A 27,356-nucleotide genomic window follows, 5' to 3' on the forward strand; every position below is an offset into this window, starting at 1 on the left:
CACACCTGCCCCGACCAGCTATAAGTTATCCTAGTAGCCCTGGATCGGGCTTAGTGGTTGTGGTATCCAGAGCTCCTGAGCCTAATAGTCTGGCCTCCAATCAGGCTTGCCTCTCTGGGAGAATCTGCATGGCATGCTTCTACACCCAGGCCTTCATAAACTCCACCTTCATTCTTGGAGATCGCTCGGTGACATTTGAACATGCTTGACCTTCCTCCGGAGGTTGTTAATGTCATTTTGGCATGTGTCTTGACAAAAAAAACTGTATATGCCTGTCAGGACAAATTTGTGAGCTGGTGCGCACACTCCAAATTGACCACCTCCAGGCCAAGTTTCTGGCGCTTTGTTGTTTGGTTTGGCCCTGGCCCGGTAAGGCTTTTCTCAGGGTACAGTTAAAGGATACCTTTCAGCTCTTTTGTCCTTTTTTTACTGTGGCTGTATCAACCCTCCTTGTTTAAGCTATGCACTTTCTGAAAGGTTTTGAACAGTGGTTCCCAACCTTTGGACTTCTTTGGGCCCATACTTTATCCTTACTGGAACTCCGGGACTCCCACTGAATCATTATTGGAATCTGGGGACCCCTCACTGAGCCATTACTAAAAGCTGAGGACCTAATCTGTTAATATTATTTAATTTTCTGTGCAGTCACGGACCGTCTGAGGAGGCTTTGCGGATCCCAAGGGGTCCCAGGATCACAGGTTGGGAACCAATGATTTAGAAGATTTGTTTCCTCCCTCTCCCCCTTTGACATGCTGCAGTGGGTCCTTATCTTGGCCCTTACCTTGCTGAGGTGCGCTCCCTCAAACTACTTTACAGCTGTCACACACCATATTCTTCCCAGACAAGCTGGTATTGCGGACGTGAGCATGTTTCTTGCCTAAAGTTATGACACTATTCCACGTCTGTCAGAGCATCACCTTGCCGGCATTGTATGCTCCAATTTACCCCCACCACAAGAGCGCTGAGCTTCGACACAGCTCATATCACAGAACGTAGGATGGATAATCAGCTCTTTGTGGGGTTCTGTGGAACTAAAAAAGGCAAGGCTGTGCAAAAGAAAACCATCTCCTACTGGCTTGTGCTTTGCGTTAAAATCTGCTACACATAGGCCAAAAAAAGCAGCCTCTGGAGGGACTGCGTACTCATTCTACCAGGGTCAAAGTTGCTACCACTGCATTGGCACGTGGAGTCCCTGTTCTGTATGTTTGCCAGGTCACTACGTGGGCATGCCTCCATATGTTCACAAAGCACTGTTAACCGGGGAGCCAGATTCACTGAGAGGGGCATTTTGCCCAATCGGTCCTGCAGGACTTTTTGGTTTTAGTCTATTCACAGACCCACCTCTAAATAGGCACTACTTTGGTATCTATATCATAGGTTAGGAATATGTAGCTAGAAGTCTGTATCAGAAGAACAAGCTACATAACCTCAGTAACACTTTTTCTGGTAGAGACACTATCTAGCTGCATATTCCTCACTGTCCCTCCCATATTCTCTGTTCTGTGATTGAACTCTATTGATTAATATGTTCCCAAATCTAGGAATTTGCACACTAGTCACACCAATTTGCTTTTGTGGCTTGGCGTCTGTGGGCACAGACACGCTCAATAGCAACTTACATTGGTGCCTATATAGGCTCTGCATGTGATTTCCACAGCGGAACGATGTCCATGAGGAGGTGTATTGCACCACCTACATTCATACAGAGGTACTGCTGAAAAGTTTCCAGATCCAGTCTGACGCCTGGAGAATATGCCAGAGGTGATTAATCTGCTGCCAGGTAGTCTCTACCAGAAAGAGCGTTACTAAAAGTAAGTAACTTGTTTGGCTGTACTTTAGGTTGTGTTCATCTGATATAAGCATCTAGTTGCAAATTCCTTACCTTAGAATTTCCCCATGTATCAGTCTTGATGTGGCAATTTTTCTTGAGCAGTTTCTCTGTGCGCCGTTAGGTGGCGTCGATCGGATCCGTGTTAGTTGTCTACGATGGATATGATCTTGTTAGTCCTATATAGGCACCACCCTGGCATGCTGACATTCAAGCCCTGTGGATCCTGCAAAGGAGCAATGTTCGTGACAGATCTGAACCTCGTGTGCCTTTGATGTCTGGCGTGACCACGATTCGAAGTCGTGCTGCAAATTCCTGGGCATGAATCCGAAGACTTTGAAGGAGAGGTCACTAAAGCTGAAGGCAGCCCAGTGCTCAGCTCTGTGTAGGTCTCGGTCGAGAGAAAGGTCTTGGGATCGGTTGCGGAGTCCCCTTCTTTGTTGTCACACTGCAAGTCCTTTGGACGAGCGGGTTAGTCGTGGCATAAGAAGAAGTCGGAGAAAGCAAAACGTTCTTCAACTTCACCTTGTCTGTCAGCTGATGAGATGAGCGAGTGGGAGTGTCGTCGATTTAGGCTTTCCTCTGCAGAGTCTGCATCTGGGCCGACTCCATGACTCCACAAGTTATCAGGAGTTGGAGTGACCCCTATTGAACTTAAGGAGTTTTTAGGCCATGCACCTCATTTTTTGGCGGTCTCCTAACTGTGCTGGTGTGCCCTAGGCCCCTTGGACACAGAGTCCCCTTCAGGTTCCGCAGCGGTGGTTTCAGCCTTTGCTCAAAGTGGCACTCATGGATCCATTCATGGATCCAGGCCAACGCCAGTCATACCACCTCGACCTTCCCTCGCCCCGACGTCAATGCTGCCCGTGCCCCTGGGTAGCAACGCCCCATTCTCGTTGCTGACTCCGACACAGAGCCGAATGGGCATTGTCAATGCCAACTCCGGCGTCAACAGGGGCCTTTCCCCCTTGTTGAATCCTAAACCTTATTCCTGTGGGCAAGGTTACAGTGAGGAATGGGAAGAGTTGCTGGACCCTTTGGAATACCAGCTTCAAGACCCCATGAACTGGCATACAGACTTGGGTGAAGCCAGTGGACTGGACACCTCCCCATATAATGGCATGCTTTCGGCCCCCCGCCGTGGCTATGGAGGAGGGAGCTTCATATTCATTGGTGGTGCAGAGAGCAACTGAGGTCCTGCACCTTGAGCTACCTTCTGTGGCAGTCAGGACTAACCTCCTGACAGGTCCTTCAGCCTGGGGCTTCAACCCCTGAACCATTGCTCCCCTTTAATGAAGCCCTTACGGATGTCCTACTAGGTACCTCCTCCAAACTCAGCACAGAGGCTCCTGTGAATAGGACAGTTGCCTAATGCCCTGCACTGGGTGACCCAGGTTTCCTGAAGCAACACCCCACCCCTGAGAGCTTGGTTATCCAAGCCTCCACCTCTTAGCTCACGTTCCCTTCCTCTCCTCCCAATAGGAAATCCAAGAGGTGTGGGACACACTTGGGACAAAGATGTTTTCTTCCGCCACCCTGGCATTGTGGGGTGTGAACACAGAATGCCTTTTGGGCCATTATTCCCTCTCACTGTGGGATACGATTCCGCAAGTGCTGCCACAGGTCCTAGAGGGGGCCTGGGCTGTACTTTTCCAAGCAGTTGCTGAAGGGAGAGGTGCAGCAAAGAAAACAATCCAATGTGGACTGGACACGACCAACTCACTGGACATGGCGGTTGCTTGGACAGAGGCCTTGAGGTGCCAGGACTGGTTGACGACGACTATTTTTTCGGGGGATGTCCAAGCTAATCTTACGGAAATTCTGTTTGATAGCACCTGTCTCTTCGGAGGATTCTCATACTACGGCCAGGTCCTTGGGCCTCACAGCAGCACCTCGTCTTCTTCAGTCTGCTTTTCAACACATGTCTACAGAAGGGGTGCCCAGCCACGTCTGTTTCTCCTCCAGCCACTGCTCCTCTCATGCTGCCCAGCCTCTGCGTGGGCAGGGACGTGGGATCCCCCTTCCTCGTGGATCAGGGAGCCAGCCTGGTACCACAAGCCCCATCCCACCCACCGCTGCCTCCAAAACTTCCTAGTTTGACACTTCCCCACCAGGGACCAGTCGGAGGCAGGATCTGCCATCACCTGCTCCGTTAGCAGTCCATCACTTCAGGTGGTTTTGTACATAGTCCAAAGGAGCTACTACCTTCATTTCCAGAATACCCCTTTATCCATGCCACCATCCTATGATCGGATGATGGAGGATCACTTGGCACTTTTCCAAGAGGAACTTATGACATTCTTTGGTCAGGGGAGACATGGAGAGGGTCCCTGTGCCAGAAATAGGTTGTGGTTGTTATTCCCGCTACTTTCTGGTGCCTAAAAAGAATAAGGCTCTCCATCCTATCCTAGACCTTCTGTCCCTCAATCTCTTGCTTAAGAAGGCAAAGTTTATAATGCTCATTCTGGCTCAGGTTCTATCTGCCTTAATCCCAGGAGACTGGATGGTAATGTTGAACTTGCAAGATGGCTACTTTCATGTTCCCGTCGTGCCTGCCCCCAGACAATAATTGCGGTTCACGGTAGGCCACAGTCACTTTCAGTTCACCGTGCTTCCCTTTGGCCTTATCAGCACCCCTTGGGTGTTCACTGAAATGTTTGTGGTGGTCGCAGCTCACATGCATAGATCAGGGGTTTCAGTTGTCCCCTATCTCGATGCTGGCTTTTGAAGGCGGGCTCACCCCAGCTGTAGTCTCCCTCCTCCAGACTACAGTGGGCCTCCTGCATTTTCTAGAGTTTACTACAAATGTGCCAAAATCACACCTGACTCCCTCTCAGACTCTCCCTTTTATCGGAGCTGTTCTGTACATAGTGCAGGTTTGGGCTTATCCTTCTGAGTGACGAGTAAGGATATTCAGGCTATGATTCCAATGTTTCAGCCTCTATCCTGGATTCCCTGAGAATGACCCTGAGGGTGCATGGCCTCATGGCCTCCGGTATTCTGCTATTGACACATGCCAGATGACATATGCAGTCTTTGCAGTGGGACCTGAAGTTCTAGCGGGGGCAGCATCAGGGGAATCTCTCCGACATGGTCCAGAACTCAGAGGGAACTGCACGAGATCTGCAGTGGTGGCTAACGAACCTCGATTGGGCCAGAGGCAGATCCCTCTCCTCTTCCCAACCAGATCTGACAGTAGTAGCAGATGCATCACTCCTTTGATGGGGTGGCCACCTGAGAGAGGCAGAGAACAGAGGCATGTGGACTCTGGTGAAGTTTGGACTCCACACAAACCTGTTGGAGCTCTGGCCGATCAGACTAGCATTGAAAGCATTTCTTCCCTCTTTTAAAGGAAACGTAATGCAGGCATTCACGGACAATACCACTGCCAAGTGGTACTGCAACAAACAGGCTAGGTTGGTGTTGTGGACTCTTTGTCAAGAGCCTCTGCGCTTCTGGGCATGGCTGAAGCAACAGGACATTTCTTCTGTGATTTACCATCCACCCATAGCACTTCTGCCTAGAGTGTTCAAGAAGATCAAGAACAACAGGGCCCTAGTAATACTTGTGGATCTAGACTGGGCACGAAGAGTCTGGTATCCGGTGCTTCTGAGCATGGCCATCAATCCTCCGATCAGACTGCCTCTTCAGAAGAATCTTCTGTTGCAGCAGCAGGGGAAGGTTCTCCACCCAAAGCTGTCCAGTTTCTGCCTTTTTGCACGGAGATTGAGCAGCAGCAGTTTGCAGCTTTTGACCACCTGTCTGAAGTCTGTAATTTGATCTTGGCAGCCAGACAATCCTCCACCAAGACGGTATACGCCTGTCGGTGGAAGATATTTGTGGCGTGGGCTGCCCTTCTTTCCGAGGTTTTGTTGTTTATCCTTTTTCTGACCCAACAGGGCTCTGCTGTGGGCACTCTCAAAGGTTATATATCTGCCATTTCTGCTTTTTGTTTGGTTGCCTGATCAACCTTCCTTGTTTAAGTTTCCAATTGTAAATAGGTTCCTTAAAGGTGTTGCTTATGTTTCCTCCATCTCCATTCATCATACCCCAATGGGATTTGAATTTAGTTTTACCATTTCTCATGTGTGCTCCTTTTGAGCCTCGCCACAATTGTCCTCTCAGGCTTCTCGCTTTGAAAACAGCCTTCCTTTTGGCCATTAAATCTGCCCGCATGGTGAGTGAACTGCAGGTATTGTCATCTAAACCACCTTACCTTTCAATCTATCCTGACAAAGTGGCGCTTTGTACTCAGGCTTGTTTCTGCCAAAGTGGTTACACCCTTTCATGTAGGCCAATCCATCACCTGCCTACTTTTTACGCACTCTCGCATCCTTCTCAGGAAGAGGAGAGACTCCACCTCCTGGACCCAAAAAGACCGTTGGCGTTCTACCTTGATTGTACCAAAGAGTTACGGGTGAGTGATCAACTCTTTGTTGGTTATGTGGGTGTACAGACAGATTGAGCAGTGCAGAAAAGAACCTTTTCTAGATGGGACGTACTCTGCATTAAAATGTGTGGTGCACTCGCTATGAAGCTACCCCCGGAGGGCTTGCATGCTCATTCTACCAGAGGTAAAGCTGCAACCACTGCGTTGGCACTCAGAGTTCAAATCCTTGACATCTGTCAGGTGTCAACATGGTCATCTCTGCACATGTTTACCAAACACTACTGCCTGGACAGTCAGGTTCATAGGCATGGGCACTTTGCCTGTCCAGTCCTGCAGAACTTTCTAGTATGAGCTTTGTTTGCAGACCCACCTCCGGGAATGGTATTGCTTGGGAATCTGCTCTAAGGTAAGAAATCTTCACCTAGAAGTCTCTTTCAGATGGGCAAGTTACTTACCTTCGGTAATGCCTTATCTGGTAGACATAATATCTAGTTGCAGATTCCTTACTGACCCACCCATCCTTCCTGCTCTATAAACTGATTTCTAGGGACAGGGACTCTTTTATGGCCCTAATTTTGACACACCAGTGATCAGGGTTCTTCATGGCTCTGCGCTTCTGGAATAGAATGTCGTGAAAAGAAAATTATGTCAGCGTGCCGGAGTGCTGCCTATATAGGACCCACGATGTGATAGCCGGCACGGACGAGGGACGCGGAGCCTATCTATGCCACCTAACTGCGCGCAAAACTTCAGATCTAGACTGACGCCTGAGGATATTGTAAGGTAAGGAATCTGTAACTAGATATTGTCTCTACCAGATAAGGCATTACCGAAGGTGAGTAACTTGTCCTTTTATGCCTTACTCCATAAAGTGTTTTTTTCTGTGGTTCTGCCGTTGGTGACAGACATCTGGGCAGTACTACATAGGTTAACCTCTTGGTGTTTGAGTATGGGGTGACCAGGAGACACTTCAGTTGAGCCTGAATAAAAGTATAGTGTACATTTTTGTTTAGCGTAGTAGGTGGCTGTGCTTTTAATACACTTTTGAGACCAATAATCTTGAATGTAAGTCTGTCTTTTACTGTACACTTCTGAAGTGAGTTGCAATTGGTTCATTCTTTTTCAGGCTAAAAAAAAGACTCTCCAAGGCAAGTTGTGCACATTCTGAAGTCTTTTGATATATATAGTAGGCTTGCATCCTTGTGGTATAAAGTATTCGCATGGTCAAATCTTGCCTTAACCTGTGCTTCTACTACCATGGGGTGGGATTGAGTTTTCCTGCCACATTCCTGATGTTTTTGGCTTTTGTTTTGTTGGGACCTTGTTTGTAAAAAAAAAAAGTAGTTGGAGGGCAAAGCGTGTTTTTTCAGGAGCTATGTATGGCCAGGAAGACGATTTGTATTCGTCTATGTACAGTTCAGTTTGAGGTTATTTTCTTCCCATCCATACCTCTATTCTTTGGCGGCCTTTACCTACGATTTCAAATTGGTTGGAATGTTTTATGACTGTAAGTTATATCAGTGTGTTGTCTGTATAGGAGTGGAATTACTGGTGATGGAAGCAGCGCAAATCCATTGAAGCTTGTATGTAAATATTGAGTGGGTGAGGAAATATAAAGTGGATGACTGTTTACTTACTTACTGTGAACTTACAAAGGAGATTTCTCCCATTCTCACAATTTGTAAACTTTTTCAATGAAAAATGTAAACCATATGTTGGCCTGGCTTGAGGTGTTGGCTATAGCTTGGGGTTGTAGAGCAGTATGTTGTGTCTGCAATTTAGAGTGAATCTGTGTGGTTCAGTCACTTAAGCATGTAGATCATACCAGTGCAATCTATCCCTTGTTTGGGGCTGCGCCTGGATTGAAATATGTTGCGAATTTCCAGTGACTGTTTTCTTGTAGTTGGCTAGTGGCAATTCTATTTTTCATTACAGCGGGGTACCTGCAATTGGGTAGTAATAATCTGTGGAGGGTGTTGGCTATTTTAGCAGACACATGATGAGTTTTTAATTTTTTTTATTTCTTTATTAACATTTCTGTCAGTACAGTAGCTGGTCAAGTCTGCATGCCCCATGAAACATATACAGGATTTGTCAGCTACGAGTGATGTGAGGGTGTTTGAGACTGCGAGGGACCTTACCTTTAGGAAGGTTGCTGTTGGTGAATTTGGCTATGTGTGTCTCTTAAATGCCTGTGAAACGCTACTGCAGTAGCTGCAAGGCAAGGACCGTCTGTCTTTTGCAGGTCCCAAGGAGTCGGAGGAAGACAGGAGTGAAGTTGAACTTGTTGATGCTGCGATTTGGAGAGCATCTGTATGCTGTGTGTTGGGCAAGTTGGTGATATTAACCCTGATTTTTGGAAATGTCGTTAATGAAGAAAGAGGGTTGCATAGAGCCTAGAGTTGGGATATGGATGAGGCTGTGCATTGAGGACTTAAACACTTTTGTTTATCCTTAAAAGGTTCATGTGGACTGTTCACAGTTTCTATTTTGCTGTTTCAAAAATAGTTGTTTTTTGTAGTGAATATTTCTTGGTGTTTTTCTGAGTGTGCATGCTTGAGAGGTAGAAGTATGTCATTTTCAGTTTGCACAAGATGGTTTTGAGAATGCAGCAGTTCATTTTGAGTTTTGTAAGTGAAGAGTGACCATGAATTTATGAGGATTTTTGCCCTTTAGGTAGGGAGGTGAAAGCGTCCACAGCTTGAGCGATGCTTTCCACAAGTGCTGGTTTTGTCTCTATGTCTAAAGTGGAATCACAAGAGAGGTTTGGTAGGGAATGATCAGTAGAGCTAACTACTTGTATTATGTGCAAAATGAAGGAGAGAGTGGGATAGCAACTGTAAAGAAGCACACCCAATGGTCTAAACATAATGGAACAAGATCAGAAGGCAGGGTTTCAGAGCGAAGGACTTTATTGAGGAGGATGCACACGAGAAGAAAGAGAATCGACTACTTGGAAATATGTTTGGAATGATATACTCCATTATGGACATTAATTAGAATAAATAGTGTGGTGGTCAAGAGAATTTAAATTTTAGGAACCCATTATTTTAATTTGACATAATGTTAACTAAATCTCTACTGTGCCTGCTTTTACCACCAGTCTTAACAGCTCTGTGCTATCAACTTCTGTAAATCTGGTTGTCATTTTGGAATCTAGAGTCTGAATAATTGAGAATAGCTCTTTGTGTTGTACTCACCCTTGATGAACATGCCTGTTGAAGGTGGTTGCACAGCTCACAGCTACGGACATAATTTTCTGGTGCAAGCCTACTTTTGCCTCAGCACTACATTAAAATGCCTCTAGAACGTGTCGAGAATGCAGTGATTCGTACCTTTTTAGATACTGTACTGACCTAAGTGGTGGTCCTTCCCCCAATCGTTGCACTGTGTACTATAAGCAGTCTTGTTTTGTAAATACTGCTGAAACATGTTTTCTCTTCAGTGAAAAAAGGTTAAAAAAATAAAAATACAGATTTTTCTTCCATTTAAGTAAACGCTTGTTGATGTTGCTCTCTTTCGCAGAAACAGGAAATGCTGGATCTCTTTTCCTCTATTTTGTACGAATGTGTAACTCGAGAAAATCCCGAAATGTTGCCTGCCTACATAGCAATTGATCAGGTGAGGCAGAAAAATATTTTAAGAAAATTCAGCACTGCAGGTTGAGTGGTTACCAGAGATCTTTGAAGACACTGCTTCAATGCTGCATTGTGTTGTGTTTGTATGATCAGCACTGACTAAATAGATAGACCGCTTCTCAAAGTGCATTTAGTAAACAGACATGTGGAGTTGTGTAACTCTTTATCGCTTGGCCTCTTCTTGCTTACCCTCTTTTACTCTTTACCACCTCCTCTGATTACCATCTTCTGTTCTCTTTCTGCCGAAATGAGCAATGTGTCACATGACACTCATTGCAGTCTTTGCTCCGTCACCCTAATCCTCAAGTAGTCTCTGCTTTCTCTTTTGCTTGTGCCAGTGTCTGCTTCTTGAGTATTAAACATCTGTGTTTGCAAACTCAAGATACACACTCAGCTGAGACTTTTGCTGCCAGTTTAAACAGAGGTCAGTGATTTACTGTCAAGCTTGAGCAATGTTGATGATTTGTGACAGGCAACATGAAAAAGCCTGCTTCTGCAGTGGACTTTAGTGCATAAATCTGACCCCATAAGCAAACCATAAGCGTATGCAAACACCAGCTTGCTTAATGTGCAAGATACACTGTTCAGAAAACTAGCTCCCAGTGAAAAAGAACCACGTGTCATTAAAGCAACTAATTTCAAATGTAGATGAACAACATACAAAGACATGTGCAGGTACATTTTCCGAATCTCAAATAAGTGTAAATTGTAACCTGCATTTATTGGTAAACAGCGTGGTTCAGTTCCCATGGGCTACAACAAAAGATATTCTTCATCTTTAAATACTGATTTGGTAATCCGATTTCTGGCCAGCGATAGAGATTTGCTTCAGATTAGATCTTTATTCCATCGCTATGCCCTTTTTTGACTGTTTATTTTGTCTTTTCCAGGCTGTTAGAAGATTAGAAAGAAGAGCCACATCTGAGACCTTCGAACTGTGGCAAATCAAGCTGGTTTTAGAATTTTTCAACTCGAGAAGCCTACAAGAGAGGATGCATCGGAACTCCAGCCGGGCCCTTCTTATGAACTCCGAGCTTCTGCCATTGATGAAGTGCACCATTGATAATGCTCTCGACCAGTGGCTGCAAGGTGATTATAGCCTCTGCTGCATGGAGCTGCCGTACCGCCCACTCATGAGGCCATGCTGCAATTGCAGGTCAATGCCAAGAGCATGTCTTTGATGAAGCATCTGCCATGGGTGCTCACTCACCGGAGCACACCCTGCTTTGCGTGTGGGCACATTTTGATGGTTGTTTCTGAAATGGGGGCTGGTGTTAAATCAGTTAACACCCAAAAAATCGTTATCTGTTCTTTTAATCTTGTGACATCACTAGAGATTTTCATTGGGCAGTAGAAAGGCTGTGGGGATGTGTTCCTGCAGCAGCAAAACAAATTCGGGGCATGGAACTAATGCAGTCACTAGACTTTTTCACTCCAACTGCAGCTAGCTATTTCTCAGCCTCCTTTCACTTCTGTATCTCATTGATGCCATTGCTGCTGATTTCTCAATAGTGAGAAGACGATCATTATGGAAATCGTCTTTGAGCTATTTACAGTGTCATTGCATTATCTTGGTGCAGTCACTTTCTCCGTCTCAGATTCTGATTAATTCTCCTCATCCAAAGTCTACTAATTTACTGTGCCTTTGTCTAATTTCAGTAAGCCTTAGAGAGGAGTTTTAAGTGCTTTGAGCCCTTTTTGTTATTCTTTAAATAAAGCCTCATATTTGTATACTCTTTTGTACTTGGGGTGTTCCGTTTAAACTCTTACTGTCGTTCTTTGCCTGTTATATTCCCAGTGCTGTTTTCATCCTCGTCTGTCGTAGTCCTCCCTATTCAGATTCCCCAGCATCACCCTCCACCTTAGCTTCCTGACTTTTCTGACTTGTTCTCTTTCCTACCTCAGTACACATGCCTCTCCCATGTCACTTCCAATCCACGGTTAGATTGCCACCTAATGCTTATGTTAAGATCACCCATTCATCAACTGCTTCAGGGTCTACTCCTAAACTGGCTGCCACTGTAACCTCTCCACTGATCCTACGTCTATGACTTGCGTCATGATGGGTGACACCTTCATCAGCTAAGCAACAACAGAAAACTCAGCACGTTCAGTCAGTCATACTTTTGGTTTCATAAACTCCACTCAACCCTGCCCCAAAGTCCACTCACAAATTAGCACCCCTATATTTGAGGTCTGTAAAGAAAAACACTTCTCTCATATGCTCCTTCATCAAGAAGCAGAAAATGCCTCTCGCCTTCACATTGATCTCTTGAACCCTGAAAGATTCAAAACCTCAACAGACATTGAATCAGCGAAGCTGGAGGCGGGGCTCACATGTCACATGCTCTGGCCTTCCACCCCCTCTACTCAATCCCCTGGATGCTTCCTTTGGAACAGTGATACCCAAAGTACGGCCCCTGGTCAATAGCAGCACTGGACTGCTGTTTAGTGAACTCAGCACTAACTTGAAAAATATGTTAAACGGGCAAACATCTATCAATGAGTAATTGAAGATAAAGAAAGGAAGTAGCTAGCGTGTCCTCCACCGCTTAACTTTAGGAACGCCTTCATTTTTAGAGACATCTTGCAACAGATGTATACAACTATTATAGACTTCAAAATTCAAAAAGTGTATTTCATTAACATGAATAATCATTTCACCTTAGTACATCATATTAGTGCATTAAGGAGTTTTTTAACTGGCAGTTTTAAAACATAACTTTAGCAGTAGTCATGCTGCTCCCCATCCTGACAACATGCCAGTGTTGAGCTAACAGGCAAGTCAGTGGTTATGTGCACCCTTAGGGTGGGCTGGTAATAATAGTTTCTAAAATGAAACACAGGAGAAGACTTCGTACAGCGCAGACCCTGAAGTCGTGTATTTCTAACTCCTCAAATGTAATAATGAAGAATAGGAGAGAAAGTGAACTAAATGAATTGCCTAGGATCCCTCAGTTTGGTCAAGTGGCGAAGCCTGGATTTATCCCAAGTTTTCACCTTTCACATTATGCAATTTATCCACTAGATGTACATGCTTTGCTTTTCCTACACCCACTTTACACCCTTTCCCTGAGCACCACCATTCTGGCATCAGTGCGGTCCTCGGTCACACTACAGACTAAACTTTTTGGCCCCTGGGAAAATGCTTGTGTGTACCCATGCTTTAGAATCTTGGTAGCCTGACTTCCAATCCCAAAGAAATCCACTCTTGTTATTGGTGAGACATATCACCCATCGTGGGCGCAGGAGTAATACTTGGACTCCTATTTTAGGACTTCTTTAAGAGTCCCAACCTAAATCAACCTGTCTTTATTACTGGGTGCTTTGCAATATGGTTGTAAGACCTGTTTAATGCTTATGCATCCACTATTTTTAATGACCTTCAGGCCTCCATCATAGCTTTGATCACTTCCTTTTATTGCTCTCGCTTCATTACTTTATCCATATCATTCGTGCTCAGACCTATGGTTAATTGCTCTTCTAATCCCTGTAACCTGTGATGTACAGGCAAGATGAAATTTACCCTGAATGACTTCATTGGTGATTTGAAAGCCCTCTACTTAACCTTGAACTTTTCACAACAATATTAATCACGTAACTCGTACTCTGCTAACTCTTGCCGATCCTTCACAGCACTTCCAAGATCTCAGCTTTGCCCAGTTGTTGACTGTCAACAACAGTGTTTCTCTACAGAAGATTTGCTGACAAGATTTAGCCAACGTGGTCCTTAGACATCATTTATGAGTCACATGTGCAACCACTGCAGTCAGTGGTGACAATGCTACATCAAACAGGAGCAACCCATAAGGTAGTGGAACATGGGTCTAAGTATTCTAAAGTACAGTAGTTCACCTGGGGCACCTTAGAATGATTGGACAATGTAACCGTGGAATCTCTGTGCACAGTAAATGAATACGTATGTAATGCATCTATGCAATTATTTAAATCAAAGTTTTTTAATGTATCTGTCAGAATAGAAATGTCTTGCGTATCGATGTTCATGCAGTAAGAAAGTGCACTGTACCTTAAGAGAAAAAAGAAAAACAAACACATAAAGGATGGAGTGAACACATAGTGAGTTTGATTTGAAATAATAGCATGGCAGGATTACATATGTATACATGTACTGTGTGCAACGACTGCTTAATTGTCTTAAAAATGTAAATGAGCTTCAAATGTTGCAAAAGCAGTGCCAACAACAGATTGTAAACATTGTTCTGGTGAGCACTGTTAACATTTTGCAATGTAAGATTACACTTTCAATTAAAAAGAAAGACATCAGGAAGTGCCCAGTGCACTTTGTAGGAATGCAAAATAAAATGACACAAATCAAAATACTAGACCTGTTTCCCTGTTTGGAGTCACCTATGTCCTCTGCAAGTGCTAAGGTTCCTTACAAGTGATCATAAATCAGACATTGTTCTAGGAAAGTACCCTCTTTCTGGTATGGTTACCCCCACAAAATTGCCTGTTGTCAGTATGTTTTTGATTGTGTTCACTGGGATCCTGCTAACCAGGACCCCAGTAACTGTGCTCTCTCCCTTTAAACTTGGCTGCTTGGAACACAAACACCCCGCATTTGAGATATTGGTGCCCCCTTGTAAGTCCCTAGTATATGATACCCAGGACATTGGGGCATCAGGGGTTCCCCATGGGCTGCAGCATGTATTATGCTAACCCTGGGGAGCCCATGCAAGGTGTATCTGCAGGGCTGCCAGGGCACTGTAAGTCACGCCTATGGTAGGCCCATCTAGCCCAGAGGGCAGGGTGCAGGTACCTGTGTGTGAGGGCACCCCTGCTTGAGCAGAGGTGCCCCCACGAACTCCAGCTCCATTTTCATGGACTTTGTGAGTGCAGGGACACCATTGTACACGTATACTGGACATAGGTCACTACCTATGTCCAGTTACATAATGGTAACTCCGACATGTCGGAATCATACCCCAATCCTGTTGCAAGTATTGGAAGTATGATTCCATGCACTTTGGGGGCTCTTTAGAGGACCCCAGTATTGCTCCTACCAGCTTTCTGCGGTTTTCTGGGCAGCCCAAGCTGCTGCCACCCCTCAGACAGGTTTCTACCCTCCTGCTGCTTGAACAGCTCCAGCCCAAGAAGGGAGAACAAAGGATTTCCTTTGAGAGAGGGAGGCAACACCCTCTCCCTTTGGAAATAGGTGTCACATGGCTTGGGAGGGGTAGCCTCCCCAAACCACTGGTATGCTTTGAAGGGTACATTTGGTGCACAGTCTGCACCAGTTCAGGGACCTTTAGTCCATGCTCTGGTGCGAAACTGGGCAATGGAAAAGGGGAGTGACCACTCCCCTGCCCATCACAACTCCAGAGGTGGTGCCCAGAGCTCCTCCTGAGGGCTCCTTGATTCTGCCAGCTTGAATCCAAGATGGGCAGAGGCCTCTGGGAGCATCTGAGTGGCCAGGTCAGGCAGGTGACGTCAGAGCCCCTCCCTGATAGGTGGTCCCTGGCTAGGTCCCGCTCCAGGGCTATTTAGGGTCTCCCTCTTGGGTGGGTCCTCAGATTCGATGGGCAAGACTCCAGCAGGACTCCTCTGCACTGTTTACTGCAAATTCTGGCCACTGGAACCGCAACTGGACTCCACAGGAACCTACAATCTGCAGCAACAGCGACAACTTCACCCTGTAACATTGCTTCTCCAGCAAAGCAAGGCTTCAGCCTGCACAAGAAGCAAGAAGGAATGTCCCTTGGAGTGAAGGGGGCACGTGCCTGTATCCGAAGGCACCAACAGCGACGACGACCGGCTGCATGGATGTCCTGTCATCCTGAGCTGTGTGAATCCTGCAACACAGGTGGTGGTCTGGAGTGGTCACTTTGGTCCTCTCTGCCAGCTGTCCAACTTTGGTGAAGGTAAGCCCTTGCCTTCCCTCGCAGGACAGTACCCCCGCGCACTGCCTCTCTTGCACCTACCAAGGTTTGTTGGCATCTCCTCCAAAGGATCCTCAGACTCTGTGTAGCCCCAGCACTCTTCTGTGCGACGCACAGCCCTCTGCGATATTCTCTTGCAGCGTGGGACCCTTCTTCAGTTGTGCTGCGTGGGCTCCTCTGCGACTGCTGGGTCCTCTTCCAGTGGCTGTCCTGGAGAGGCTGCCTCTTCTTTTGTGGACTCTCTGCTTTGCTGAGGGTCCCCTGGAACGTCCCTCTGTGGGTTGAGTCCCACTGGACCTTGCTGGTCCCTGGCAGCTCCACTTTTCGTCTACCGCAACTCTTGCCTTTGCCAGGGCTGGTTAGTGGCTTTTCCACACCACAGACAGGCTGCAATCTTCCATCCATCGTGGGACTTCAACTGCATCCTCAGGAACCCCTTACCGACTCCAGGGCTGCATTGCTATCGTCGACCAACTCCTGCAACCACAGACAGGTGTGTAGTTGCTCCTGCCACCACCACCGGACTCTTCCACGAGTTATGTACTTGGTCCCCTTCCTTTTCATGTCTTCCTTCTTCAGGATCCACCTCTGGTTTCTTGCAGTCTTGTCTGAGTGGTGCATTATTCTTCTTTTCTGTCCTTTTGGTGGTGTGGGAGAAAAACAGTAACTTACTCCTTTGTTTCTGGTTGCTGGGGAGCACTGTGGTACTTACTGTTTGGGGTTCTTAGTTCCTCCAGCTCCCCTCTACAGATTCCACTTACCTTGTTGGATGTCCTTCATTTGCATTCCATTTTTTTGGTATATGATTTGGGCTCCCCTTAGGGTCACTTTTTTCTTTAGCTATTGCACTGTTTTCTATTGCTTTTATGCCTAATTCCGATTAATAGTGTACATATTTTGTGTGTTTACTTACCTCCTTTTAGAGAGTTGCCTATCAGGTACTTTTTTGTAATTGTGTCACTAAAATAAAATACCTTTTATTTTTCTAACACTGTGTGGTTCTTTCATCTGTGTAAGTGCTGGGTGACTACAGTGGTATTGCATGAGCTTTGCATATCTCCTAGATAGGCCTTGGCTGGCCATCCACAGCTACCTCTGGAGAACCCGGCTTCTAGACTCAGCCTACACTTCACTAATAGGGGACGCCTGGACCTGGTATAAGGTGTAAGTACCATAGGTACCCACCAGGCCAGCTTCCTACACTTGTTAACAATGATGAAGCGTAAATCAGACCAATAACATACTTCATATGTAATATATGCGTTCCATATAAATTAGGTCCTTTTGGCCTGACCACTATTGTTGTTTAAAACTCGTTTTCATCTCCTTGTGAATTGGCAGCACATTTTCTCTTTGAAGCATACACTATGCATCTGATAGAGACTTCTGTCTGCAGATTCCTTATCTTTGAGTTTCCCGGTCGGCAGGCTGGATCCAGAAACTTGTGCGTGAACAGTACCCACGCATGCCATTGGTTGCCTTTGCTCTGTTCTGTGCAGCGTCATTGGCGACGGAAGTGACATCGAGGTCAACTATATAGGTGCCGCCCAGGGGCACAGACGGCAGTTCTTTTCTTTCCGCATCAGTTAATACTGTTCCGTAGAATAGCTCCTGTCTTTTTGACAGAGCTTTTTTCCACATTTTGTCGATTTTGTTTTTTTTCTTGTGTGTCGATAATGTCATCTAGAAAGGTAGGGTTTAAGCCATGTGGCACCTGCCTTATGTGCTTGTGGTGTCTCGAGCGTGACTACGACTCATATTCGTGCTCGGACTGCTGGGCCATGGTGCCGAAAGCTTTGAGGGAGCCATCCCTAAAGCTACTTGCGGCCCAGCAGTCAACGCCATCTAGTGCGACCCCTGGGAGGTCTTGGTCCTGATGGAGAAGAAGTTTGCTAGACCGCTCCAGGAGCCCCTGGGCCTCTTTGTCATACTTGAGGTACTTGGGACACTTTGGGAAGAGGCACAAGACAAAAAAGTGTAAACTGACTTTGACTTCACCTCGCCCATCGGCTGACAAGACGAGCGAGGAACATCAGCGTTCCAGGCACTGTTCTACAGAGCAATTGTCACCCCTGCTCAAATAAAGGAGTTTTAAAAGGACATGTACCGAGTATTCAAGCGGGCCAACCCCTTTGGAGCACCTTTGGGCCCCTGCAAGGACAGAGGGGGCCCCATCAAGTTCCACGCCAATGGCTCCGGCCTTGGCTCTGATGTGGTCTCACGAATCCGTTCTCTGATCCAGATTGGTGCCAACACGACCTTCTCCGGTGCTGATTCTGACGCCGATGCTCCTGTAGCCACCGGCGGCACCAGCCCCTTTCTCATTCCCAACGACTCAGAGTTGGAGCAGTGTGAATCAACGCCAGTTCTGGCACTGGTAGGGCCCATTGATCCTAGGTCGTTGCCTGAGCATTTTGTGGAGCAGCCAGGTATGGGAGAAGAGTGGGAGGGGTCACTGGACCCTTTAGAATACCAGTTGGAGACACCAACATCATTGGACTGCTATGAGGAGCTAGGGGATGCCAGTGGACTGGACACCTCTCCAGTTACTGACTTGCTCTCTCTACCCACTGTAGCTATATAGCAGGAAGCGTCTTATGTAGTGGTGGTGAAGAGGGCAGTGGATGTCCTTGACCTCTAATTTCCCTCAGTGGCAGTCAAGGCTAACATCTTGACTGAGGTGCTTCAGCCTGGGGTTTCCTCATCTGAACCCCTATTGCCCTTTAATGAAGCACTGACTGATGTCCTTCTAGGAACTTAGTCCAAGCCCAGGACAGGGGCTCCTGTGTTCATAACAATTGCTCGCCTCCATCGCCCTGCCCCTGGTGATCCTACCCAACACCCCAACCCTGAGAGCTTGGTAGTCCAAGCTTTAACTTCCCATGACACGTTCCCTGCTGCTCACCCTGGACAGGGAATCCAGGAGGCTGAATAGTTGAGGAAATATATATATATATATTGGGAACAGTGCACAGCTATACATCTGCATATTTCAGGTAAGGCTTAAGTAGCACGGTCACCTGAATGTACTTAAATTAACTCCAGAGGGTACCGCTTACATTACATATTACTTTATTGCTTTTATATTTTAATGGTTCAATATAACCCTACGCCTATACAACGTTTTCAGTCCACTTTTTCTAAAACTAGTGACATTTTCTGGATTTTATGAATCGCTTTTTTCCCCCCTTCTCCTTTTTCTCTCATTTCCAGTTTTTTGAACCTCCGTCCGTATTCATACATAACTTGTGAACGACTTCTAAATCCAAATTGGAACCTCCCTTTTTGGTATGTGCCCTTTTCAACGTAAATCATCTTTCTGTTTTAACTCTTGTCACCTTATGTTACCATATGTCTGGTGATGGACTCTTAGACACTTTGGCATGGTGATGCTGGTATTACTTTGTTCCAGGGTTCACTATATTATCATATTATTCATAGTTTCCACTTTGTTTCTTCTTTGCGCACACTTTTTTTCACAAGTGCAATCTTTAGAATTTACTTCCCTTTTTTCTTCTCCTCTTTTCTACTTTCCTCCTTGTCGGTTCTTCCCATTATATATGACTTGAGGTTGATTTAAAAACAGAGATATTGTTTGTGTTTGAATTTTTTCTTCTCTTTTGTGACTTGGTTCACAACCATATGTAGCAATAGTGTTTTGTGCTCTGTACCATACAATATTCTGTATATTTTGTTCTTGCAACGTTATAAATACAACTGTTACTTTACTCTTCTATGGTCATATGTTACTCTTGCAGCCCTGAAGAAGCCCAAGTGTTTAGGGCGAAACGCGTTGGCTGTTTGGCTGCTTGTCTTCATGAACTTACTGTCGTAACAAGTGTCTCTGACCAAATAAAGTTCTCTGGAAGAAACTAACAGAAACTCCGTGTCACTACCTGTTCAGTAATTTGGGACTTTTTGTATTTATTATATAGAATCGTTTCTACAATTCTAAGTGGTGCACCCCCTAATCCTTTCTTAGTTGAGGAAAGATAATGTTTTCTTCCACCAGCTTAGCATTGCAGTCGGTGAAACTGCATACCTTTTGGGCCGTTATTCCCATACCTGGTGGGATACAGTTGCGCAAGTGCTGCCAAAGGTCCCTGGGAAGGCCCAAGCCATCCTCTCCCAAGCAGTGAAAGATTGTAGGGACGTAGCAAAGTTCACCATTCGGTGTGGTCTGAATACAACTGATTTGCTAGGCAGAGCGGTTTCGTTGACGGTGGCCTTAAGGTGCCATGCCTGGCTGAGAATACCTGGCTTTTCAGGGTATGTTTAGGCCAACGTCCTAGACATGCCCTTCGATGGGACTCGTCTCTTTGGAGAGAAGGCAGACTCGTCTCTGAAGCGCTTCAAGGACGCACAGGTGATGGCCAAGTTCTTGGGCCTCTCAGCGACACCTCGCCCCCAGTCTGCCTTTCGCCCCTTTCATAGCTACGAAAGAGGCGTGCCATCGCAACAATCCCATCCCAGACACCATTCAGCACAAGCTTCCCAGGCTGTGCAAGGACGTGGACACCGTGCATTCCGACATGTGGGTCTGGTAGCCAGAATTCACCCACCACCAAAGCCCCCCGCCCCCCCCCCCCCCTGCCAGCCGCAGCCTCTAAGCCCTCCTACTTTGGTTCTGCAAGACCATGGGTGTCCAGTTGGTGGAGGAATCCACCATCATATCCTCCACTGGTAGTCCAGAACATTTGACAAATGGGTTTTGCAGATCATTCGGCGGGGCTGCTCCCTCCCTTTCCAATCTTTCCCTCCCCCTATACCACCATCTCAAGAACGGCTGATAGAGGATCATCTGATCTTGCTCGGAGAGGAAGTTGCAGCTCTCCTGGCCAAAGGGGCTATAGTAAAGGTTCCGATATCAGAAGTAGGCAGTGGTTGTTATTTCTGCTACTTTCTGATACCCAAAAAGAACAAGGATCTTCGCCTCATTCTAGACCTACGAACCATCAATCTCTTCTTCGAAAATGAGAAATTCAGGATGCTCACTTTAGGTTAGGTCTTGTCTGCCCTATACCAAGGAGACTGGCTGGTAGCTTTGGACTTGCAGGATGCGTATTTTTAAATTCACATCCTGCCTACCCAGAGGCATTACCTGCTGTTCAAGGTAGGCCTCGAGCTCTTTCAGTTCATCATGCTACCCTTTGGCCTTGCCATCGCTCCTTGGGTGTTCATCAAAGTGATGGCAGTGGTCGTAGCTCATCTGCGCAGGTTAGGGTTTCAGTCTTCCCTTACCTCGACAACTGGCTGTTGAAAGAGACCTTGCCCCAGACTGTCATCTCCCACCTTCAGACTACAGTGGACCTCCTGCATTTGCTGGGATTCACTATAAATGTGCCCGAAGTCACACTTGACTCTCTCAGACGCCCCCTTTCATTGGAGCTTTTCTGGACACAGCAGTTTTGGGCTTATCCTCTGGAACAGCCAGTCTAGGATATTCAGGTAATGATCTGATTTTCAGCCTCTATCCTGGATTTTGGTGAGATTGACTGATGCTGCTGGGCCTCATGGCCTCCTGCATTCTGCTGGCGAATTATGGCAGATGGCAAATGCAGGCTCTGTAGTGCGAGTTCCTGTGTGTGCAACATCAGGGGAATCTCTCCAACATGGTTCAGATCTCGAAGGGAATTTGTGTAATGGAGGACAAAGGGTGTGTGATGTCACTTCTATCACCTCTGGAATTATGGTGAATCAACTTCCATGTTGTGGACCCTTTTTTCCAGGACCTGCTGTTAAAAAGTGGGCTTCTCTGGAAAAAAAATAAAAAAGGCAATTTTGGAAGTACACCTCTTAAGTTCCTTTACACTAATTCCATAAACTTAACGAAAAGACAAAATTTCCCATCTAAAATTAATAAGCACTCCGTCAAGCTTCTTCTCCATGCCTGCGGTACTCATAAAGTAGACAGTCTTTATAACAAGTACTGCCCGTTGAATGTTTTGTTGATGTCGTGGGCTGTCATTGGTTACTGGGATTTAAGCGATGTGGGTACTGTTGTTACAACTGGTGTGCAGGGACAGCAATGGATAACCAGGGGCCCACTGTACTAAGCACTTTCGGATGTCCCAACCCTGTGATCTGCAAAATCAAAGGGTTTGTGAGTACAACAATATGTGGAAAGTATTAAGCCCACGTTCGGCGTTGGAAAAGTCTTTACGACCCACAAAATGGGTTTTGCCATCCATTCTGATTTGCATTAAGGGGGGGAGGGGGAGTGAAAAAGACATCCACTCCTAATTGTGAGTCACATTGCTATGTATAAATAGATAGTGACATAATTCTGTCGCAAATCATTGATCAGTTACCAGCACAGCAAATGAGGTGGTAACTGATTCGCCGAGGCGGTAAACAGTGGTCCAGGCAGTAGGCCAGACGTGTCAATTTTTAAAGTTGTTACTTTGTCTGGCACAAGGTTGACAAGCAGTTAGTTCCAACTTCATCTACTTTTATTGTATAACTTTGTTATCTATTTTGCTAAGAATTTCATTTTGGGTACAGGTTGTAACCTATGGTCTCCCAGTTCCAATAAATGAACATAAAGTAGTCATTTTGCTGTTTCTTTGGTATCTTTCTGCAGCTGGAGGTGACGTGGCCGTGCACTCCTACCTGAGTGGCCAGCCTGCTGACGAATCCAGTTTGAATATGCTGGCATGCTTCCTCGTTTACCATTCGGTCCCTACTCCCCGGAAGCTGTTGGCGGTAGGCCTAGAAGGTAATGTTATAATTGATTGATGTGCCCCTGTCATTTCTCCTGCCATGCTGACTCGTCTGCTGTTTTTTTTTTCCATTCTATTTCTCTACCTACATTTCCTTCATACATGAGAGTGTGGTCGGACTTTTCTGTGAGACTTTGTTCTATAATACTCAATTACCTTGTGGCCAAGCATTAATAGAGTGTTCACTGGACATGTAACTCATTGCGGGGATAATCTGTTTAACATTTTTTTTTTTTTTTTTTTTAAATTGTGTGGCCATTTTTAAACCAACCTCGGTGCGGTCTAATGTTGCAAATAAACTAACAGTTTGCTCAAAAATTCATTTAAAGTGTGGAAATTCTTTCGAAACGTTGCAGCTGGTTTCAGACAGCAAGTTCCTTGCTGTGCGACAAATGTTGCACGCAAACACTAACTTTTTTACTCCTCCCAGTGCTTAATTTGTGCTTGTTGTTTCCGGTGCTGAGCACCGGCACTTATTTGTGAGGGCCGGGGCTTATTCTTTTGCCTCAAGCATTTGCTACGAGCAAAAGACAGATATGGGAAAGACGGAGGAAGGGAAAAACGAAAAAGCGTCACAAAGGGAGAAAGTAGAAAGCTGCTAGAGTGACCTGAGGGGGCAGGGAGGGGCTTTATATGGATTGAAGAGGCCCGAGATGGCTTCAGAATTACGCCGCCTCAATATTCCGTGTTCCCTCATTTAATTGCAGCAGCCGCGTGTTTAAGTGCAGGACTTTGAGCACCGGCACGTTTTTATGTACAAATTAAGCACTGACTCCTCCGCTCTCTCGTGACCTCTTTCCCTCGCCCTCTATCTCTCCATTTCCGGTTCCACCTCTTAGCCCCCTCCCAATTTGTAAGAAATACACACTGATTTCTTACCACTAGCTACCTGCCTTTACTCTCCAGTTAGTGCTGACTGGCATTTCACATATGCCAGGTCATTCCAAAATCAAGCTTGGTCGAAAAACATACGGAGAAAGGCAAATGGCTATTTATTGGCACACATTGGGTTGTTGCCTGAATGTTGGAATGAGTCAATGGGTGGAAGAATGGAGGAGTTTGTGATTTAATATGTGGTTGAATGGCTGAGTGCACGGGAGACTACATGAGTTAGAGTGCATAGTTTGATGAATGAGTGAAAGGGCACGTTCATAAGAGTTCATGAATGTAGGGATGAAGGTGATTTGTTAAAAAGGTCGGGGCTTGGCTTGCCATCAGTAAAGACGCAATCGGTTTCTGTTTCTTAAACCATCCAGTATTTCACCCTACAGTCCACATATTTTCTTGCATATAACTGGTAATGTATGTGAGTGGATTGGCACAACATGCCAAGAATTTCACCATGATCACAGGGCCAGCATTATGCAAAGGTCGTCACTGATATCCCAAGGATAGACACAATATGGTACACATTACCGCCATAATACCAGGACCAGCATTTGCTGAATATGTACTGAAGACACAACAGAAACCAACACAAGGGCACAGAAGGATCTAATACATAATTAATCAAATAAAATAAACAAGGCTAAAAGGCATATTCTGCAACACAATCATGCCGTAGGAGGCACCAGTGCAATCCAAGACTGAGAGCCCGGTAGCCGCCATGCACCGAACAGGCTAGCCCATTTAAAGGCTGTTACGAAAAGAGGCACGCTGCCTAATTGCAGTTCTCCGGCTACCTGAGCGGATCAGATGTATAGTAGTGGTGGCTGGTGGCCCTGGAACCCTCTAGAAGCAGAGAGCGGGTTCGTGCCCTTCAAGGTTCTGATTCCAGCTAAGCTGAATGGCATTGTCCCCTCCTCCCCAGGGGAAAAAAGAGCCGACGGCGATTGCATTGCCCTCCGACCGACCATTGCCTCAGGGGTGAATGAAGCAGTATTCCATGGACCATCAGGCCTGGAGATGAGCATGTGGTGTGGGCTGTTGTTGACCCTTTGGGAACTGTGCATCTATAGACAGAGTGGTGGGGCTTAGCCTTTTGCCTGACTATAGTCTAGATCGATCCTCCAATGAGAATTGATAAAAATGGGCACTCTATATTTCCTTCTCGGGGAGAGAAAGGGCACTGTGAAAAGGGTCAGGAATCGAAGTGGAGTTTCGACGACTGGATCCCACAGGATCTCAGGAAAGAAGTGGCGCTCCAACACGCTGGTGCTGAAACCACATTGGACTCAGCTCGCTTGTAAGTAGACCTTCACTGATAACTGATAAAGGTGTCCACCTTTAAATAAGGGCAAACGTATATCAACATAAAGCCGGGGTCTGATACAAGAATCACAACTGCAATTCCCAAAGTATCAAGCACAATCAACAACTGGAGACATTTTGGATGGTGTGATGTAATATACACTTAACCATAGAACAAGATTGACAAAATTCTTGCCTCCTGTAACAGCCAGGAGGGAACACTAGAAACTAAAATTAACTCTGTAGTGGTGTTCCTCACCTTGCCATATGATGACTGAAGGAAATCGACTGACAGAGTTAAACATAAAGATGGCATATTAACCAATTTCTGACAAACTATAAAATGATAGAGCTGCAGTCTTGCAAAGGAGGAAGAAAGTGGGTCACATCTCATTGAGAATACCAAGTTTATAATATTCCCACAGCACAGAATAAGATGCTCTACCCTCCTAGAGATCAAATGGAAGCTGAGAGGCTTTGATGTATCCCATGTGCTTTTGTTCCCAGCGTGCCTCAAGATATTAATCACTGACCAATCACTACTTTTCAGTGATCACAGTGAGGCCTGGGCAGAGGGGGAGGTTGCTGGTGGCTGTTGCCCAGGCCAACCCTGGCAACAACACCCCAAGAGGAGGTGAAGTGAGAATAGATTGAGATCTGACAAGGGCTGGGTGGATGGAGAGATAAGCTGCAGTGGCTCTGGTGGGCAAACAATTTCATAGGAGGTCTTGAGGGAAACCCACTAACTGAACTGACTGCCATAGAATAGGTATCAGAGGAGGACAGTCTTCTAAAGGACAGTGAAAAACTACCTAAGGTAAACCCCACGGCTGCAAATGAGCTGATCTGATCATTTTTCTGTTCCCCGTGGTAAAGGATATAGCTGGTCGCCTGAATGGTGGGATTCTTGTAAAGCAGCATCTACTTGTTAACAGGCACATACAATGATAACGGGTGTGGCTGGTGGGAGTAGATGTCCCTCCACTTCTCTCTCTCCACTTGGGAATTGGAAGCCTGTTTACTGAATTAACTGGTCTGTCGGGAAGAGTGTTGTTGCTCTGCTGTCCTGGTGGGGGTGCGAGGAGGGGCATTGTTAGTTTTGAATGTGTTGTGTTTGGACCTGTGTTAATGGCTCAAAAGGGGTCAATGTACTTATAGGATGATAGGTATACACGGGTACGAACCTTACAACAGTAAGTGGGGGGTGAATAGGGCACAATGGGGATAGGAGATTTCAGTCTCCTGAATCTAGTTCATGCCTTAAATAAATGCAATATACTGATTTGGAATTCAAGAAGCATGATCAATGCTGCTAAGTGATACAAGGTCTATTCTTACATGAAATCCCACATAGCACATGCTCATGTTTCAAGGATCACATCTGGCCATCAGGAGGGTGTCAAACTGAGAAACTGCTGGAAAGACCAATTGTTTTATACTAGATACTGCGCTTTTTTCTTAATATGGATGAGACCTTGAGTACTCTAACAGCACTGAATGAACAGATAAGCACTGAGGAGCAGTATATACTGTAGGTCAGTGGTTTCCCAACCTGTGGTCCGGGGACCACTGGGGGTCCGTGAAGCCTCCTCAGGGGGTCCGCGACTGCTCAGAAAATTAAATAATATTAACAGATTAGGTCCCAAGGTTTCACTAGTGACTCAGTAGGGGGTCCCCAGATTCCAATAATGATTCAGTGGGGGTCCCTGGGTTCCACTAATGATAAAGTGGGGGTACACAGATGTCAAAAGGTTGGGAACCACTGCTGTAGGAAGTTTGAGTAGATTTATTACTGAAAAGGGTTGATGCACCCAACGTTGGCCAGTTTACATTTTTGACTCCCTATCGGGCCTCTTGGCAAAACATGCACTTCTACTGGAACTGTTGGAAGGTGACTATAACTAAGTGACACAAATTCAGATAGATCCCATCCACCATTGCTCTCCTTATGGCTAGGTCCTTGTTGGATTGGCTGCTGACCTGGGACTTCGTTGATTCTTGATGGACACACATTATAGCTGTCATGAAATATTTCTTCTTTTGTACACACACGGCAAGATTTGCTGCTCTAAAAGACTACATGCATGAGTCTCAGTGCTTTAAAGGGGCTGGTTGGTATTCACCGCCACTTCCACATTTTCTGCTCTCAAGTACCGGAACTTGTCCTTTGTCAAGAAGAGTACGGGTACGCATGAGCCAAGGAAATGGCTATGTACAGTAGCACAGGTGCTGCTGAGACGTCTGTCAGAGGAGCATCTTGTGCTGCTGCAATGCCTCATTTGTATGAATTCAGAGCTGCATTGGAGTTTGGAAGGGGACTGCGCCACCCTGTGATTGATGGCACTGAGTCCAGTCAGGCCCTGTGAAGTCATACACCCTAGTAGTTGTGCTGACTGCCACATCTATGGGCGTGTGGGAAATATATAAGTGAAGACAACATATAGTATGCTCATACTAGAAAATGTAGTATTCTTGCACTATCAATTACTTTGCATGATACACATATGTACAATGTCTTTTATGTGCTGAGGTAATCTACACACCTAAATGTGAATATAACAAATGTACTCTAATGCAATGACAAAAATAATAATCTAGAAATACAAGAAATGTTTGTGTCATTATGCACATTTTCACACCAAGAAAATCTCGATACTATTAAATATGCACACAGTAGCCCCGCCTCTT

At 45.8% G+C, this 27,356-nt stretch overlaps 1 protein-coding gene across 2 annotated transcripts in view; it reads left to right on the forward strand.

The window, feature by feature from the left end:
• Window positions 1-27,356, forward strand: part of ANAPC1 (anaphase promoting complex subunit 1) — a 614,893-nt gene that overhangs the window by 570,085 nt on the left and 17,452 nt on the right. For both annotated transcript variants that reach the window (XM_069234703.1, XM_069234704.1), the window contains exons 44-46: window positions 9,744-9,839; window positions 10,747-10,945; window positions 22,340-22,474. In XM_069234703.1, coding sequence (XP_069090804.1) covers window positions 9,744-9,839; window positions 10,747-10,945; window positions 22,340-22,474 — 430 coding nt within the window. The remainder of the gene's footprint in view (window positions 1-9,743; window positions 9,840-10,746; window positions 10,946-22,339; window positions 22,475-27,356) is intronic.

Source organism: Pleurodeles waltl, chromosome 5 (assembly GCF_031143425.1).
Source record: "Pleurodeles waltl isolate 20211129_DDA chromosome 5, aPleWal1.hap1.20221129, whole genome shotgun sequence".
Lineage (NCBI taxonomy): Eukaryota > Metazoa > Chordata > Amphibia > Caudata > Salamandridae > Pleurodeles > Pleurodeles waltl.